At 42.7% G+C, this 19,619-nt stretch overlaps 1 protein-coding gene across 1 annotated transcript; it reads left to right on the top strand.

The window, feature by feature from the left end:
- Nucleotides 1–372: 372 nt before the first annotated feature.
- On the top strand, nucleotides 373–12,206 carry ttll12 (tubulin tyrosine ligase-like family, member 12). The gene is made up of 14 exons (XM_041030593.1): nucleotides 373–710; nucleotides 1,230–1,405; nucleotides 1,678–1,876; nucleotides 2,093–2,252; nucleotides 3,276–3,409; nucleotides 5,108–5,184; nucleotides 6,299–6,415; nucleotides 6,594–6,788; nucleotides 6,949–7,060; nucleotides 9,622–9,773; nucleotides 10,317–10,398; nucleotides 10,559–10,627; nucleotides 11,368–11,506; nucleotides 11,968–12,206. Exons 1-14 carry the CDS (start codon nucleotides 570–572, stop codon nucleotides 12,117–12,119), a joined length of 1,905 nt encoding a protein of 634 aa, XP_040886527.1. The 5' UTR covers nucleotides 373–569; the 3' UTR covers nucleotides 12,120–12,206.
- The last annotated feature ends 7,413 nt before the right edge of the window (nucleotides 12,207–19,619 follow it).

Here is a 19,619-nt window from a genome sequence, read left to right as displayed (position 1 = left end):
TTTAAGAAAAGGGCTCGATAATGGACAAATAAGTTAATCTACAAACTCCATGGTTCTATCAACATATCAGGCAGAGCAAACTTTAAGTTGACAGTTTCTCCAAAGGAATCTGGCAATGTAATAAGAGCATGGGCTCCTTGCAATGGACAAAAATGACTTTTTGCAATATAATATATAAATTGTTCCTTCATGTTGTATTAAATGTAAGGAACCATGATGTTTATCATGTTATTAAAAACAAGTGCTGGTTTGGGATATTTGACATATAACGGGCTAAAAGAGTGGAGCTAATAACATACATACGTTAGTGGCATGTGAGTAAAATAACAGGTAAGTCAACTTTAAATTGCCAGTTTCTCCAATGGAGTCCGGTGATGTACGAAGAGAATAGTTACATAGTAATGGACAAAAAATGGAATATGTTGGATGAACTGTTCTCGCTTCATGGTCGCAGTTACATTGGTTCAAAGAAAAGTAGCTCGAGCCCTTTAAAAATCTCCCACAATGCTCTGCTGGGTGAGGCGCCACGCCCCTTCTTCCGGGTTTTCCAGTCCGCCTCCACGTGAATAATGTCAGCAGAGCAAATAACTATGAATGGAGATGAAGACGAGGAATTCCGTGCCTTTGAGGCTCTCCATGCCGGGGCCCTGAGGTCTTCAAGAATCCCCCCGATCTACTGGAGGAGTCTACATCACAAAATCACCAACGAGGTCTGTGTTCGGCGGACTGACACCCCGCCAGTATGAAGCGCCGCATCACTGCCTGTAATAAGTTAGGATAGACAGGTCGACGAACAGATGATAAATCAAACGACTACATTTTCCTTTCGTTGTTTGCAAAGTACACATGTGGTTCGAACATGTCTAAAACCAGCTGCTAAATGTATATGGTACTCTGGTTAACATGACATATGAGTAAGGCACCAATTAGCTTTCTATTTGGTTCACATCCCATTTGGTTGTCATCATCTCTGGTAAGAAAACTGAGAGAATCACAGGCAGGAACCATGACGTTTGTAATGTCATTGAAAAAAGAGTTGCTGTTTGAGGTATTTGGTATATGCAGAGTTAAAAAGTAGAACTAACAACACATTAAAACATTGTGAAAACATCTTCCCTAGTTACGTGTGCAGAAGATAACAGGCAAGCAAACTTAAAATTGACGGTTTCTTCAACGGAGTCTGGTGTTCACATCATCGAAACAGCTCGTGGTGTGTTTATATGTCATAGATTTACGATGCTGGGGAAGTTTTTGGAATCATGCAGATCCAACAAGAAGAGGAAGAGGACGAAGAGGAGGAAAATGAAGTGAATGAGGAGGACAAGAAGGACAATCCCGGAGCGGTAATCCGCCATAAAGTGGTCGTCACCCGGGACAGTGGGCTGCAAGCCTCGGAGCCGACCAGGTGAGGGCACCAGAGACCAGAACATCACACTTGGCAAAGGGGAAGAAGATGCCACCTTTCAAAATAATAAGATGAAACCTAACAATTTATTGAACTGTTACTTTTCACAATGTATTCATGGGATTAGTTTAGTACAAAAAATAAAAGTTTTACTTGTAAAAGCAGTTAGCATGGGAGATTAACTTAAACTAATATACTTCATATACTGATTTCATTAAACACACACACACATACTTTAAATGTGTGTAACTTGAACCTGTATCTCTTTGCAGTGTTTTCCTGGTGGATCATGCCTGGACGTACCGTGTGGATCATGCCCGTCAGCAGCTGGAGCAGATCCCAGGCCTGCTGTCCAGGATGGCCTCCCTCATGGGGGTGGACTTCCACGGCGAGGCCCCAGACCCAGACACGGTGGAGCTGGTGATGGAGCGCATGTGGAAGTACAACCAGACTTATCACATCTCTCAGGGGGTACGTTAGGAAACACGATCCATAACCTATCAAGTGCAGCAGCCCAATCCGGGATGTTGTTACGCAGCCAGGTCAGGCAAAACAGCGTTTTCTGCTTGGAGTTTGGTCAGATGAAAGTCAAAAAAAAAAATTTGCACATTTAAATACAACAGTCAGTCATCTCTCCATCCTCCTCCGCTTCACTCTTCCCTCCCTGTGTTGTGGTTTCATGTGCAGTCAGCAGAGGAGAAGGTTCCAGTGTGGTACATCATGGATGAGTTCGGCTCCCAGGTACAGCACTCTGACCAGCCCAGCTGTGGCATGGCTCCCTTCTTCTACATACAAGGCCAACTGGCCTATACCATACTCTGGCCTGTGCGGGACCTACAGGAAGGAGGTAAGATCACATCCACACACACACACACACACACACACACACACACACATAAGATATTTCCACTAGAGCTATAGCGTTTACACATTTTATTCACTCAATATGGCAGGGTTACAATGATCGCAAACACAATAAAACTAAATAAACAAAGGGGCATTTCGATTTTCGGTTTTTGGCCAAGTTGGGTTTTACATGCCTTTATGATCGGGCTTATTTATTTAGATATATTCATTTAGATCTGTGTTTTATGTGGCTTTAGTTTCAGTCACTTGGTTAATAATGATCTGCCTAAAATTCTAGTTCAAAGTCTGTTACTGGTTGTTATTTTGTCCCTTTTTAAGATACTATTCCTCTGCTCCGTGTCCCTATGCTATGAAACCAGACGTCCAGATTTTGTCTACAATCAGCTTTCACCAGTTTTAGAAGCAAGCGATTATACATAATAACTCAAGAGTAAATTGATTAAATGAGAGTAAAATAAGAGTAAAATGGTTAAATAAGTCAACAATTAAATGATAAATGATAACAACACCAACATGTTTCCATTCCTCTTCTTGTCCCCGTAACACAGGTTCAAGAGAGCAGGATCAGGAGTCCTGCAGGTTAACTAAGTAATTAAATGGCAAGCAAGTACAACAACAATTGTATATCTTTCCCTACTTTCAACAGTTGATAAATGCATAATACACTGGGGTACAGGTATGAGTTATACAGGATAATTAGACATTAAGCCAGGCGTGACCCTGTCTACATTTATTACAAACAGGATGATGGAATTCAACAGGATAATGTGATGGAGTATTGCCCTAGGTCGCTCAAAACCCCCTTCAGAGTCTGCCTGATATAACTTATTTCCTCTGTGTGTAATGAGCCTTTTTAAAGAAATGAAACTATATATTTGTGGTGTTTTGTTTTTTTTTTTTTTTTAACGTACATCTTCAGGAAGGAACCAATGGGCTCGAAGCTGAGAACCATGAGAAGTTAGCAGCAGAATTGTACATGTTGTTGTTATTATTATGTCCACAGATGAAGTAACCCGAGATTATACCTATGGAGAGACAAACCCCCTTGTGAGGCAATGCCGCCTGTTACCATGGATCCCTGCTGATCTCGAAGGGGTCAGCAGTGCCACCGCAGAACCTCTGGACTCATACTACGAGGTGAGGGCTCTCAATTTCATTCATCAAACACAGCTTCGACGGTGCGAAGGAATGTTTCCTTCTTTAGGCTGCGTTTAAGTAAGCACTAAAAGCAAAGCAATACTTCATTGTCCGTGTCAAGGACATCTGTGAAGATACTGATAGAGTCAGGCTGGCCCAGTTCCCAGTGGTAGCTGCCATAGCAACCAAGGTCATAGTGCAGACTCTGCGCTCGTAAAAAGATAAGAAACGGATGCATGCAGTGCATCTCACATGCTGCTGGAAGGTGATTTGGGGGCAGGGGCAGGTCAGAGTCTTGTTTATAGAACTTTTGTCTGGCTGTTGAGAATATTGGCTGGGATACACACAAACACCACATCCGAAACACAACAGAATAAAAGAGAGAGAGAGAGAGAGTTTGTTGTTTAGACTGCAAGCAAACTTTTGTTTTTTATGTCTTTATATTTCAAGGCAGGGCTGTGGACCCCGTCAAGGGCCAGTTGAAGCAGAGTCCAGGTCCGGCCGAGTTACCACACCTTGCTCTTTTGCACATTTAAGTTTTTGTCTTCCTGTAGAATTCTAAGTTTCCAATTCGTCATCAAAGAAATTGCACAGAATCAATCAAATACAGGAGATCAGAGAGGTTGAGTCCAGGATGCTTTATTCCTCTAACACAGAGTTCAAAGGCATAAGCAGTCCCGCAGGAACAACTGAACTTTACCAGATTTACACCACGTTTTATATGATGGGTTGCACCAGTACTATGGGACATATCTGGGCGTGTTTAGGCATGACTGGGCATGTCCTTTCCTATTCTCCTGGTTGTGGTTAACATGTTTTTACTTGTCAGCATTTTCACATCAACTCTTTTTTTTATCAGGTACTTTACTGGCCTGATAAGTACCTTATGCCAACCACATTTTGATCATATTTTGTTTATAATGGAGTCTGGGCTTTTTATGATTGTTTTTTTTTTTTTAATTTCCAAGCTAATCCCTTTTCTAAGATTACATACACAAACTGAAAGATAACACCCCTGTGGTTCAGCAGTAAAAGACAGAGTGGCACACAAAACAACAACTGGTGTTGGATAGGCAAATACCAGTAGAAATCCTCATAGTACACACCACAAAGATAGATTAGGCATAAATAGGTAAAACATAAACGAATTCTTAACACACCGCTCAAAACCTGTCACCACAGTTCAGCACACAAAAACCATGATACAGAGCAAAACAACGAGGCATGAGACATCATTAACACGAGCAAACAGGAGAAAACAACACTGACCTACTGCCTCTGTGGAACACAGCAAAACTAATCATAGCAGAAACAGAGCAACAAATCTGTTTTCAAGCCTTAAGAGGGACAATAAAAGATTGTTTGGGTTCACTCCCAGGACTAATATAAAGTATGTGTTCACCCAAGGGGACAAATGTTCTAAATGACCACAAGGTATAAATCCTCATGTCCTTAAAACACCTCCGGGTAGAGTTTTACAACCTGAAAGAATGTGGGAAGATTTGTACAAAGGATGGTTTGGGGTACAGCTTATTTCTAAATTAACAATCCTAAACTAAACACAAATACATCGACCACATTGGTCTCTCCACCATTAGGACTTCTCAATCTTTGTGCCCTCACCTGATCATAGCACTTCTTTTTTTTTTTTTTTTTTTTTTTTTGTTAAAGCCTTTCCTACCCTCTGTGTTTTCACAGACCATTGCACAGGAAAACAAGGAGCAGCTTCCTGTGGATGTCCAACCCTACACTGTGCCCAAAGACAAAATCCTCAAGTGAGACCCCTTTTTATTAAATGTCTGCAACTGCACTGGGATGATGACATGTTGAGAAAATGGATGTATGTACGGGAAGCTCACAGAGCTAAGGAATGTCTGGCAAAGTGAACTACATCTACGGGAAAAAAAAAAAAACTTTATACAAACATTATTTGATGAATAAGATATTTAATTCATCGGATGACAGATAACACCGCTTATATGTATATATATATCTTAAACATTTAACGAAAGAACAATAGAAAGAGTCTATGCTTGCCAACTACTAAAGAAGAAAAGGCCTGATGGTGGCGCTGTAGGAAAGTGGTCACCAAATCCAGCATTCGCTGCAGACAATGGACTGTTTTTGTTTTATATAATGAACATTATGTGCAAAAATAATTATAGTGTTTGAATTCTTATCACTTATTTAATTTAATTAATTATTTACCCCTTTTTCCATAATAATAATTAACAATTTTTTTTTCTATTAGAGAAGTGAAAAATGAGTTTGCCATGGACTTTGTTGTGGCAGAGGAAGTAGTACTGTATATGTAGCTAACATGGGTTGGAAATATATGTTTACACACAGGTGAGGTTCGTTTGATGCCAGTTAAATGTTCCAGTTCCTGTGATAGTATGTGATGTTCAATGGTGTCAAATGCAACATTAAGATCTACCAAGACAATTACAAAGACAAGTCCTTTGTCCAATGGAGTAAGTAGGTCACTTGTAGCTTTGACCAGTGCTGTCTCTGTGCTTAATGCAGACTGAAAGTCCCCATTAAAATAACTGATTGTTCTGTAGAAAGTCAGAAGGTTTGATATAGGCTAGTTAATAAAGACAGACTGATCATATCTAGTAAAGACGTGGTAACTGAGAGTAAATATAGAGAGATTTAGAAGCTCATTCATGTCTATATCAGCTACTCCCTTCTACCGAATGTAGCTAAGGTTTGTCCAAAAAGTTGCTAAATTTGTCACTAGGTACTTGTTGCTAAAAAGTCTGTAAATCTCAACAAAGGCAAGACAAAAATTGATAAGGGCACAAAGTTTTGCTGCGTAATTGCCATTGTATGATTCTTGCAGATCCTCCCACATATTTCCATGTTTGTTCTGTGTGTTGTTTCCAGGGTTTACTCTGAAATGTCACAAGTAACAAACAACCTGACACACCCACAGTTCCAGCTGACTGAGGACAAGGAGGAGGCTGATATTATTTGGGGTTATGATCACATCAAAGACTACAGGTCAGAAACCAAACAATACAAACACATAACAATACATGTGTTAGTGAGTTTGTCGACTGACAGAAAATTGATTGGCAGCAATCTCCAGCGATTCCAAAAATTCTGTGGTTGCTGCTTTTTTCTTTTCTATAGAATTTTAAACAAATGGATTTCCAGCTAAGAACCATTTCTTTGACAGGAAACTAAGCGAGGAGCGACCTCATGTGATGCTTAATCAATTTCCCTGTGAGAGCATCGTTACTGTGAAGGACTGCCTGGCTGCTGTGGCCCGCAGAGCGAAGGGTGGGCCGGGACCTGATTGGCTACCAGAGACCTTCAACCTCCAGACAGAGCTGCCACAGTTCGTCAAGAATTATCAACTGCGACAACAACGGTTGGAATTTTATGGGGTTTTTTTTTTAGTATTAACTAAATATAATAGTATAATAGAACCAAAAAACATGTTGCTTTCATACAGGTTGGTGGTCTGATCAACCCTAATCCAGATACATGTTGGACTGGCATCATAAAAGTTGTCTGGGTGTATGTTTCAGCGGACAGGATAACCACTGGATCTGTAAGCCCTGGAACTTAGCGCGTGGACTGGACACACACATCACCAACAACCTTGACTACATAATCAGACAGAGAGAGAGTACGCCAAAGGTATAGACGCACATACAAACAATCACCATGAAACCAGCTTGCCTAAGACAAAGTCAGCTTTAAGCTAACTAAAAAAAAAGCATCACATATGCATCTTCTCTTTGTAGGCCTTCAGTTCACTCAACCAAAACTTCCTTGCTTTGCCTGTTTAATATGTTGTAGCTCCTTCTTATTTTTTTGTAGCATCTTGTACCATTAGCACCCAGTAAGTTGCTTCCTCCAACACCTAAACCATGAGTGCTAGGATTTTCCCTTCATTTTAAAAAAAAAAAACGTACTTCCTGTTTTAGAAAACTATTAACCAAACCACAAAGTGGCTTCTTTATATGGCTGGTGCTTAACTGCGTCAGAAGTTCAAAAACCACATCCTGTGTAAAAGTACAAGAGATATGATGACATGATTTGCTACATGTTATGTCTTTGTGTTGCCTTTAACTTTGTCTGTGATTGAAATTTATTTTTAAATGGCGTTTGCCATCCTCCACTGTTTAAACCAAGGAAATTGTTTCCTATTTCAAATCAAGCTGCAGTTTCTGAGCTGGCGCCTCCAGTTCTTGTAAGCTTGCAGCTTCTCTGCACACGCTGCTCAGCTGTGGTTCCAGCTGATGGAAAGCATCAAGCTGTTCCAGAGAAACGTGGTGTTAAAAAGAGGAAATCTTTTTTTCCTCTCTTTTTTTTTAAACTGGACTGCTCTCAGCAACGGCGCATTCATTAATCTGCCACCTGTAGCACTCACGGATCAGGGGGCTATGCTAGCGGGCCCTCAGGGAAATTATGGCTATTTTTTCTGTCCTGCATCTGGTTGCTACCTTGGGACCCTATGCAGATACCCTTGCTCACTGGCTTCATCCCTGACTTGAAACAACAAATGAGCCCTGAGCTTTTGTAGACTACTGGAATGGGAGAGGGGCGGAGGAGGACCCTCTCATATGATTCTGCCACTGGCCTAACGTGGATTGTCCGTCGAAGTACTCCAATTATTCTTCGTTATTCACCTCTTTATGGGCTTGAGTCCAGTTGGGAAGTCCTTGCACAAACCCACAAATCTGCCCTGGTCACTCCATCGCAAGAACTCTAGGAGAAAACCGTTACCAAAAGAATTCCTAACAGTTATGAATTTCTTGTTCTTAACCCCACATGAGCACCTGGTCTGTCTGGGGAGGGTTCCTACACAGGTTCTCTACCCAAAAAAGCTTACCTCTCGGGGGCGACATGGTGTACTTCTTGAAGAAAATCTCTAGCCTAATCAATGTGTGAGCTCTTTCTCAGAAATAACATTGCCACATTAAGGCTTTAGCATTTACTTGCTTTATTTGTGAGCATCAGAACTGGACCATGGAGCAATGGAAGAAGGTGGGCTGGTCAGATGAATCACGTTTTCTTTTACATGACGTGGATGGCCAGGTGTGTGTGCGTCACTTACCTGGGACACACACGATACCATATGCTGCAACACGATACGTTGCAGACCATGTACACGCTGTCATGGAAACAGTATTCCCTGATGGCTGTGGCTTCTTTCAGCAGAATAATGCGCCCTGCCACACAGCAAATATGGTTCAGGAATGGTTTGAGGAGCACAACAATCTAGTGGAGTCCATGCCTCGACTGGCCAGTGCTGTTTTGGTAGCAAAAGGGGACCAACACAATATAAGGCAGGTGGTCATATGCCTGATCGGTGAAAATTCTATTACAAAACCTCTGTTCCCAGTGTCTGTCCCCAGGGTACCTCGTCTGCAGAGAGTCGAGGTTGGGTCCCTAGGTCACTGTGCAAGTTTTATCTCTCTCAGGGTGTAGGTTTTTGGCTGTTAGTCATTAACTGCATTAATGGCTATTGCCATTTTGCCCCTTAGACAAGATTCTCAGCTGTGTGTCCCTGTTTTATGTCACCAGTTGTCGAGATTTTGCTTTACACTCACCAGCTGTATCTACTGTATATTTACTTTTCCGCTTTAGTCTAAGTCTCTGTGGCGGAATGCTTGTATGCAAAGAGATTCCCTTTGATGTCTGGTTTCCGAGAAGAGCCCTTTTCTACAGGAAGCACTGCTTATACATATATATTTGCCCTTCCCCTAGGCGTGATCCTTGAATTTGCATATGTAGGAGACATGTGTCTGGTTAACACAGAACAAGGCCAGTTGCAAACCACAAGTTTTGCAAGTGAAAGAAGGGAAAGTACCTAACTCTCCTGTGTCTTTTTCAACCACCACATTCTGCCACCTTATTATGGTCAAAAAGCACTTATCGCATCTGACCCATTGCACCCCTTCAACAGTGGAAACAAATCTTCTGCAGAAATACAGACACGTTTTACTCACAAGCTTACAGAAATCTGAGATTCTGGGGGATTACGCTAGTAGGAGCTAATCTGGTCTGGTAAACTCTTCTTCAATCTTTCTAACGTTGTTAATCATACTCCTTGGAAGTCCGGGAATTTTTGGGGAGGCTGTGTAAAGGAACTTCCAGGTAGCCTCAAGCTATTTCTGTCTAATGACCCCAGAGAAGGAGTTGTTTTGTTACCTCTCTAATTTTGTTTGTTTCTGTTTGGGTTTGTTTTCCAGGTGGTGTGTAAGTACATTGAAGATCCGGTGCTATTCAACAGGGAAGAGGTGGGAATGGTGAAGTTTGACATTCGCTACATGCTGATGTTGCACTCTGTGCAGCCTCTGCGTCTTTACGCCTACAATGTCTTCTGGTTGCGCTTTGCTAACAGGTACAACATACACACATAAACGTATGTACACATAACAGCTCCCCCTTTTTGTTGTTTGACCTCTTGCTTAGTATATTAGTTGTAGGTGCAATACCTACTGATGGGTTAGTTCCACCTTGACTGAAACAATAAAATACTGATAATAAGGATTTGCCCTAATATATATTAAAGGATCCACTTTTGGAACAGACCCTTGACAGATAAGGATGTAGTTCAGTTCCCTCACGTGTCACAACAGGCTCATGTACCCCCTCATAGACAGGGAACAGACGAACCAGAAGGTCAGTGGCCAGATCATGTGAAGCTGTAATGCTCATTGTAAAAGTAACCAAACTATGAGATCAGAAGAAGAAAGCTAAGTAAAATTTAAATTTGGCGATGCCTCTAGAAGCACCCAATTTCATGGCAATCCAACAGCTAGTTAGCAAGACATTTCAGTCTGCACCAAAAGTGGCTGACTGACCAAACATGGTTGTTGGTTGGTCAACCACTTTTGGTATACCCTCTTTCTTGCTCGGACTCTTTTTTTTTTTTTCTTTCTAGACCTTTCTCCTTGAACCATTTCGACGATTACCAAAAGCACTTCACTGTCATGAACTATGCGGATGGTGTAGAGCTTAAGCAGGTATGTTTTTTTTTTTAATCAGTCATCTTAACTGCTAACTATAAAATGAAGGCAAGAATAAGAATCTGTGATCTAAAACCCTGTGTTCTAACACAAATGACAAAGCTTCGTTAACTGTTGCAAGGCTAGTGATAAGCTGAATCATTGTTCCTGTTTGCAGGTGCACTATGATGAGTTCATCCCCATGTTTGAGAAGCAATACCCACAGTATCCATGGAAGGAGGTGGAAGTAAGTGTTTAGCCCTTTATCATCTGAAGGACGTTTGCCATGAGTGCACTTTTCATGGGTGTGCTGGGGAAAAAATGTTGGTGTTCCTACACAGACCTGGCTCTGTACATGTCAAGGGAATGGAGAAGAGGGAAGCTGAGCAAAAGGGAGGCAGTGGGAGTGGTAAAGCTAGCACATGCTAATAGGAGTAATACCAATGTAAGGATTACCATGAGAAGGAGCAGTCTACTTTATCATTGCCACCAGACCATGTGGAGTTTTGAATGGGATTGATTGGGGCTGTAGATATTAAGGCGACTGAATGAAAGGAACGTCCACTGGTGATGGCGTGACGGTAGTGTGGATTCCATGAATTTGGACCGGCAGAGCTTCTGAAGAACTACTGAAGGGAAGGGTCAATTTGTTTGGCTGTTGCATTCAAGTATCAACAGCTTTTCTCCAGAACCACCAACTCCACCTTTAAGAACTTAGCCTACATTTGAACTGCAGGAACACAGGTCCTGTTTTGGTTACTGGGCTGAGGAATACCTGCCTTTTAACTTACCTCATTCCAAACAGATCACTTATTGGTTGGAGTGATTGGAGTCTCCAATCATTAAATTAATCTCTGATCCCAGCTCATATTAGGACAAACCTTCTGTTGTCAAGTTGAGTTAGATAAGAAAAGTACGAGTGCATCACATTTACCATTTTTGTCCTCTTATTCCTCGTCTTCCCTTCCTTCCTCCTACCTCTTATAGGCAGAGTTGTTTAAAGCCTTCAAGGAGCTTTTCCAGGCAGCCTCATCTCGACCTGCTCCTTATGGTATTTGTGCCTATCCGTCATCCCGGGCAATATATGCCGTAGACCTCATGCTGAAGTGGAGTACAAGGGAAAATGGTAAGCATTTGTTCTATACTTCATAAAAATCGGGAAGGTAAAGAAGGATCCACTAATGTTGATTAGTGATGATCCTCGGGGAGGTGGAGCCTCAGTTCAATCAGTGTTTGAGGCTATACCTCGACATCCATCTCTCAAGTTGTGCTGCTGAAGAGGGTTGAACTTTTAAAGGCCAGCAGATGCAGATGCATGGCTTTTCTGCTGACAAGTGGTTCCTATTAAAGCTGGTTCATAGTCCAGCCCTTGGACTCCATCAAGCCTTGCAAATACAAGAAAGCTAGTGATGGTCCAACCTCTGGTCTGACACCTCAGGGTCGCTAGTCTAGAAGTAAGGAAGCAGGGGAGTACGGGGTAGGCTGTGAGATCAAGTTCATGCCTAATACTACCATTAAGGAAAAACTCCCCAAAAAAACCCTTAACCCTTTTTTTTCTAATTTGTGCGTGTTCTGATTCTGGATCAGGTGAGCGGGTCATGCAGCCTCAGATCCTGGAGGTGAACTTCAGCCCAGACTGCACTCGGGCCTGCCTGTACCACCCGTCCTTCTACAACCACATGTTCCAGACACTGTTCCTGGATCAGCCCGATCAGTGCCCAGTCACACAGATTGTATAACTGACCCAAGACCAGCACTAGACAGTGTGTTTGGAGTTGTGTGTTTTTTTTTTATTCGTAGAGATAAACAATTATGTTTATTTAAGTTCTGTTTAAGCTTTACGAGCTTATGAAACATGTTTGCCTCTCTAGCTTGATTCTTCATAAATCCAGTTGCCTTTTTTCATGTCAATAAAATGATTAAAAAGTTGTCTCAGAACTTCTAATTTTATTTATCATAAATGATTTTGCTGGTTTCAGATACCTGTTCCGTTCAGGCAAAAATGGTCTGTGGTGCTGCAGAGGTGTAGTATGGGTATAGAGTATAGTAAGTATACACTTACCTCCCCTCCACCCACCTTTCTGTCTGTTCTTTCTTTCCTTTCTTATTGCTTTACATATCTACCTACTGTGGTGAGTCCAGGGCTGAGTGGAACCTGTCCTGGTACAGCAAGCAGGGCATAATTCCACCTTCTCTCAGCTGAAGTGATCTGTTTGTACTGCTCGTATGCTTTGTATGCAATTAATGTTTAGCCATGTTAGCAGCATAGCTCTAGGGATGGCAGTGTCAACCTGTCCACCACTTTGCTCCAGACTGAAAAATATTGATTCTTCCCCAGAGAATGAATCCTACTGGCTTTGGTGACCCTCTGACTTTTTAACAGCACTTAAGTATACAGTTATTGGCATTTGTGGTTCCATGTGAAATATCTGTTGTGGAAGTTTTTCCTGCTGCTGCTGGTGAAGAATGAAATAGAGACTTTTGCCGGCCGACAAGGTGTTATTTTCTTTGCAAAGAAAAGGTCAATCAGCACACAAGGCAGTCAGAGTGAAGAAAGACCCAGAACATGGGGAGACCTAAGCATTTATGCCTGAGGAAGGTGTGTTTCACATCCTTTTGTCTGCTGCAGGTATTGGCATGGACTCCCTGGGGTGTGTCTCACACCTGGGGTATCCTACAGGATTTTGCATCCAGGCGATAGGTATTAAGAGGTCTAGACACCACAATCTAATACACAAAGGATCTGATATCTCTGAAAAAGAAGGAAGTGGGGTACCTTATGAAGAGAACCAAATTTCAATTACAATAGATATTAAGAGGTCTGGCCATCCTAATCAAATACACAAAGGATCTGGTATCTTGGTGAGAAGGAAGGAAAAGAACCAAATTGTAATTACATATATCAACATACTAAGCTAAATTACTGAATTATCACATTAAGCTAAAGCTGTTGTCATGTCTGTAGATTAGACCCACCCCCAATCTGGTCCATGTCTACAGTATATAACACCTGCATCGCCTGAGCTGTGCTCCCTATAAGCCAGCTTTTTTTCCTCAGCTGACTTAGTTGGAGCCAATGGGACCTGCAGCTTAGAGGGCTACACCTATACTCATGGAATCTGGGTTTAAAGTATGTAATCAACATCTTGTTTTGTATAGGTTTTGCTCTCTAAGAGCTGTCGCTACTGGGATAAGGGTGAAGCTGGATGTGGTCAGCTCCCCACTGGTCCAAAAGCACTGAGATATGGTTCCCCATAGGACGCTCATGCACTCTGGAGTTACCATGATCACCGACAACTGTTCCTCCTGCCCAAGGTATGATTGGGATGGGAGGGGGACCGTAGAGGATGGTCTTGGGCCACTGGTGATGACAGAATCTGTCCACCTCCAGTGGAGGGTTTTCCTGTGCACTTGTGGAGAACCACAGTGAATTTTTCCGCGACACAAAAAGATCACCTCTAATCTTCCGACCTGTCCCACAACATCTGAACGAATATGGAATTCGGCTTCCACCTCGGCTTCCACTTTACTCACTGTAATGGCAAAACCAAATCTAATGTCCTTTTAAGTGGGTAAATGTAATATGTTACATATTCTTCCATGTCTTGGGCATGTTTTACGTATTGATCTTCCTGTTGTTACAGAGAATCTGAGGAGAGCGCTAAAATTGTTCTCCGAGGGCCTTGTATTTAAAAGGTTGAATTGACCCTTTGCATGTTAGACACATTCATTATTGTAATTCTTACTGTGTAGGAAGTTGCTAATTCCTGCCTCTGATACCCTTGAAGGTGGCAAGCATAACTGGGGAAGAGTGGAGTGGAGTCTCTGCATGACAACAGTGTGACTATGCTGACTATATTATTCCTATGATTACTGATCTAAGACATCTTGTCATACCAAGTGCCATGTATATGCTTTACTGTATGTGTTTTACGACAGTTGCAGCTACATTAGATGATATAGAGATGGAGAAAGTCATTGTGTACGTCTTGGAGATGTGTGTTGCGTGCAAAGCTGTCAAGAGCGGGAGTCTGTTCATTAAAATTGGAGTTGTTCCACTGAGAGAAACTCTCCTCGTTCTTTTAGGATACACAAACAAGTTTATCACACCAAGGGCTACCGTTGGCGAGAGAGAGTCAGCTACAGTTATCTCCTTGATTGGCACTGCACCACCGTTTCTCCAAGATGAGGTATGTATGTTGTATGATGATGATGCTTGACAGGCCTCATAGCAGGTATCAATGATGCACATGCTGGGGATAGTTTGGCAACATCAGATGTTTGTAACAACTGAATTTGGTCCAGCAGTGCAAATAGCCAGTGGTGTATTGTAGAAACTGAACTGCCAGTAAGACTCAAATTGTTTAGCCTTCTCTCTGAGATGAAGTTTAAAAAAAAAAAAAGAAAATCTGTCATCACTTATGCTCCCTGCAGCTCTGCAGATCTTTATTATAAGCAAAAAAAGACCTGACTTGGTCTGGTGGTTGGTTTTGTTCTGAGGAAACATGCAGTAAGAACACACTGCTGTCCACGCATTAATGATTCTGTTTATCTGTTAGCAGCAGCTTTGAGAATTGGAATTCCTGCATATACTATTTAAGTTTTTAAGTCCATGCTTGTGGTTATCCTTGATCAAGCCCCTAAACTTTCAGCTCCATTTGGCACGAAGGATTCTAGTACAGATGTCTACAATGTGGTATACATGGCATTTTTCCCTCATGGCCACAGCAGTAGGTAGGGGTCTCACAAAGGTCCACTTGATTCATCATATTTAACCCATAAGAACCCAGACCCATTTTTCCTTAAAGGAAAATGATGAGAGATATACCACAGACCAAGTGGACCACATTTCTGTTGGTTTTTTTTTTCAGAATAACACTTTTTAATACTAAAGATCTGTGTTGTTAAATATATGTTACAGCGATATTTCCATAACTGGTTTGATATTACTTTCTTCAACAAATATGGTCAGACCAGGTTGTATGTAGTATAGGACATGTTATCAAAGCATTGGAACTGTTAAATGTGTTTGAAATTACCTGTAGTATCAAAAAGCAACTTTTTGAAATTAGCTGCTTCCTTTTGCCATTTGCTCACAGGCCATACCAGCATTTTGGAGAGGCCCCTTCTTGTCAGAGTCACATGACAACCACATGTTCATCCCACCAGGATGTTTAGTATATGTCGCTTAGGGACTTAATGAGTTAAGGTCAGATATAACTCCAAGCTTTCACTTTCATTGTTGGCCATGGCTACCCGCTATACCTTGACTAAAACAGCGAGGCTAGTAAAAAAAAAAAAAAATCAGCACTGCTTGTACTTTGCCATGATTGGTTGGTCATGTTCACGTGAAGCGGGCTGTTAGTTGCCCAAGGAAAAAACAAACTTCTCATGCTTCTGTGCGCAAGCATAGAGCTGCAATTAATAGAATGTGTCCTATAGATGATAATACGATCTCTCTCCTCTGGCAGATCGTCAACATCAACATCGTCTTCACAATCTAATATCGTCATATCGCACACCCCTATGTCTTACCCACAAAGATAATCACGGTTTTTCCTAACCAAAAGCCATGGGTGGACAGCACAGTGCGGACCCTGCTAAAAGCCCAGGATGCAGCCTATAGGTCAGGAGATAGGCTGGCTTACAGCAGGGCCCGGAAAGAACTGAAAAAGGGCATCCAGGTTGCAAAACACAGGTACAAGCAGCATTGAGGAGCACTTCAATGATAACAACCCACATAACATGTGGAAAGGCATCAGGACCATCACGGATTACAAGAGCAGCGACTAGCAGGTCAGCCATGATCCCACTCTGCCTGACACCCTAAACAGCTTCTTTGCACGCTTGGACTCTCCAAGCAGCCGAAAGACTGTACATCTTCCTCAGCCAGAGGTGCAGCATCAGCCTCTTGTCCTGCAGCTGCACCAAGTGACCTCTGCCATGAGGAGGATCAACATCAACAAGGCTGGAGGTCCAGACAAGGTGCCAGGTTGTACCCTGAAGTCATGCGCTGACCAACTGGCAGGAGTTTTTCTGGACATTTTCAACCTGTCCATGCAGCTTTCCATGGTCCCTGTATGCCTGAAGTCCTCCATCATTGTGCCTGTGCCCAAGAAACCAACCATCACCTGCCTCAGTGATTACCGACCTGTTGCTCTGACTCAAGTGCTTCGAGAGGATCGTCCTAAAGTACATCAAGGACGCCGTCCCAGCTAGCCTGGACAGCCTACAGTTTGCCTACAGGGAGAACCGTTTTACAGAGGATGTGTAGTGTCAGGTTTTGTGCAATGTGTTAAGAATCCATCTATGCTTCACCCATCTGTGTGTACTCCAATGAGGGAAATTCCATTGGTGGTTGCCCTTGCAGCACTTGTTGCTGCCTTGTGTACCTCTCTGCCTGCTATTGCTGCATCACAAGAGGCACAAGCACTCATGCTTTGTCCTTTGTTTGCCCTCTGCATCTCACACACCCACCCCAACTCAACTTGCAGCATCCTAACACCGATGTTAGGATAATATTTGTGGACTTCAGCTCAGCCTTTAACACTGTACCCCTGGACATGCTGGCCCTGAAGCTCCACAACCTGGGTTTGTCAACACCGCTCTGCTCCTGGATCAGTGACTTCCTCACCAACAGGCCCAAGGTGGTGAGGATAGAAGAGTCCACATCTGCCCCACTGATCCTCAACACTGGCACGCCGCAAGGTTGTGTGCTCAGCCCTGCCCTCTTCACCCTCTTCACACATGACTGCTCTGCCATCCACCCCACAAACATGGTTGTGAAGTTTGCGGACGACACCAATGATGAGACCCACTACAGAGAAGAGGTCCAGAATCTGACTCAGTGATGTAACAGGAATAACCTCATCCTGAACATCAGCAAGACCAAGGAGGTCATAGTGGACTATAGGAGATCAAGGAAGACTGAACATGCTCTGCATACATGGGGAGGCAGTGGAGCGTGTGGACAGCATAAAGTTCCTAGGCATCCACATTTCCTCTGACCTCTCGTGGTCTGTGAACACTTCACACCTGGTGAAAAAGGCCCAACAACGGCTCTTCTTTCTCAGGAAGTTGAAGCGGACTGGGCTCTCTTCTCAGCTATTTGCAAACTTCTACAGGGCCATAATCGAAGGCATCCTGTGGCTCAGTGTGGTATGACAGCTGCACAGCACAGGACAGGAAGGATTTAACCCAGGTGGTGAAGACAGCGCAGGGGATTGTAGGCTGCTGGCTACCAGATCTGGACTCAGTTTACGCTGCTCGAGTCCAGAAAAGGCCCAGATACATTGCAACAGATCCCACCCACCTGGGCAATGCACTTTGTACCGCTTCCAGCAGGAAAGCGGCACAGGAACATTAAATCAATCACCAACAGACTCAGGGACAGCTTCTTTCCCAGAGCTGTAAAAGCAATAGACCCACCACAGTGAAAACACCCACATCCCATCCCCCTACAGGACCCTTAAACATGTCCCCCCCACACACAGCCCTGCTGATGCTGACAACCACACAGAACACAATCATACACTCACAGCATTCCATACACTGGACTGGCACTAAGCTGCACTTTATTACTTACTTACTTTACTTTGTGTTTATATTTTCATAAGTGTTCTTTTTTTTAAGTATCTGTGTTATTTATTTATTTATATGTGTGCCTTAAAGCCAGGAGTCTCTGCAAAATTTCGTTATGTTTGCATAATGACAATAAAGACTCTTGAATCTTGAACGTCTCCAGTGAAGAGTTGAAGAGTCAGGAGCGACTGCCTTGCGGGGGTTCTGCCTCTTAAAGAGTCTGTATACATATCTCTCCTGGAGAAGGATGCAGTTGTGGTGGGGGGAGGAGGGGCCGTTGGGTTGGGGCTGATAGGTGGTGTCTTGGGGGATGGTGTCAGGACTGTCCCATTGTCTTACAAAGCGGCAGTAAAACTCATTCAGTGTGTTGGTGAGGTAAACAAAAAAAAAAACAAGACAAAACAATGCACACCGACACACATATACAAGGAAATTGCTCTTTTAAAAAATGCATTCTAAACACAGGCTGCATAAAAAAATGGATGTCAACGCTGGGTCTGAAAACCGAAGCCAATGCGGAAGTGCCTTAAAGTGCAATACCACTAAGGGCCGCTAGGAGCTAGCTCTATATGGACTCCAATTCAAAAGTCACTTATTTCACTCTTGAAATAAACATATAAAGTCAATACATTTTTTTTCACACGTCACCATGGGGCCAATAGCTAAATTCGCTCCTCCTGGTCCATGATCTGGTGGTCCATCTGAAAATTATTCCCTAATCTTTTATCAATTATATATTAGACCTCTAAGAACAGTATATTTGGGGGCATGGCTGTCTGACTGACATCCGTGGTCGGGAATGATTGACAGGCCATTTAGACAAAGTTATGGAGATCATACCGGTGAACTTGTGTCACGTACAGTGTTTTGATTCATTTGTAGTGTAATTACTGTTGTTTGTCTTTATTTGTCAGTGGAGTAGGAATTTTCCACAGACTGTTATTAGTTATTAAGTTTACCTCAAATTAGGGAAGCTAACTTTGTTAGCAACTTGCTGCAACACAGCCGAGAGCCTGGAGCCGTCAGACTGCCGGTGTAGGTTGGCGTGGAGAGTGTCCTGAGTTCTCACTCAGACCCGCTCCCCTCCCTCCCCTACACCGCCTCCTATCCAAATATCTTAACAAACAAACAAACAAAAAACAAAACAATATGGCGACGGCTAAATCGCCACAAACCAATGTGTGACGTCACGGTGGGTTGCCACTTGAGTGAAACAGTACTCTGCCGGCCTCTAGGAACGGCGCTGGTCCCTGACTGGTACGCCCCCTCGCCCCCCCCCCCCCCCCCCCCCCCCCCAAATTCTGTCCTTCCCTGCTTTTTTTTTTTCTTTCCAACTTTATTTCATAAATTGTGCATTAACATGAACAGAACATATATGCCATGGGTACAATATAAACTAACAGTTCAGATAAAATTCAGTTCCTTTAGGATGTTAAAAGTCCTTGTTGCCTTTGGGTTCTCCATGTTTTCCAGAATGAGTCCATATTTAGTCAGTTCAACAGTGAATTGTACAAAAGCGGGTTTGGATCCAGACCATTTGGATTTATGAATATGATATTTCCCAAGAATGACAAGAATCTGTATAGCATGGTTCATATTTTCCTTTAGCTTATAATCAACAAAATATAACAACACATCAAATACATTAATAAGTACAT

Source organism: Toxotes jaculatrix, chromosome 22, assembly GCF_017976425.1.
Source record: "Toxotes jaculatrix isolate fToxJac2 chromosome 22, fToxJac2.pri, whole genome shotgun sequence".
Lineage (NCBI taxonomy): Eukaryota > Metazoa > Chordata > Actinopteri > Toxotidae > Toxotes > Toxotes jaculatrix.
Note: the sequence above shows the minus strand (reverse complement) of the source record. Positions and strands in the feature narration are given on the sequence as shown.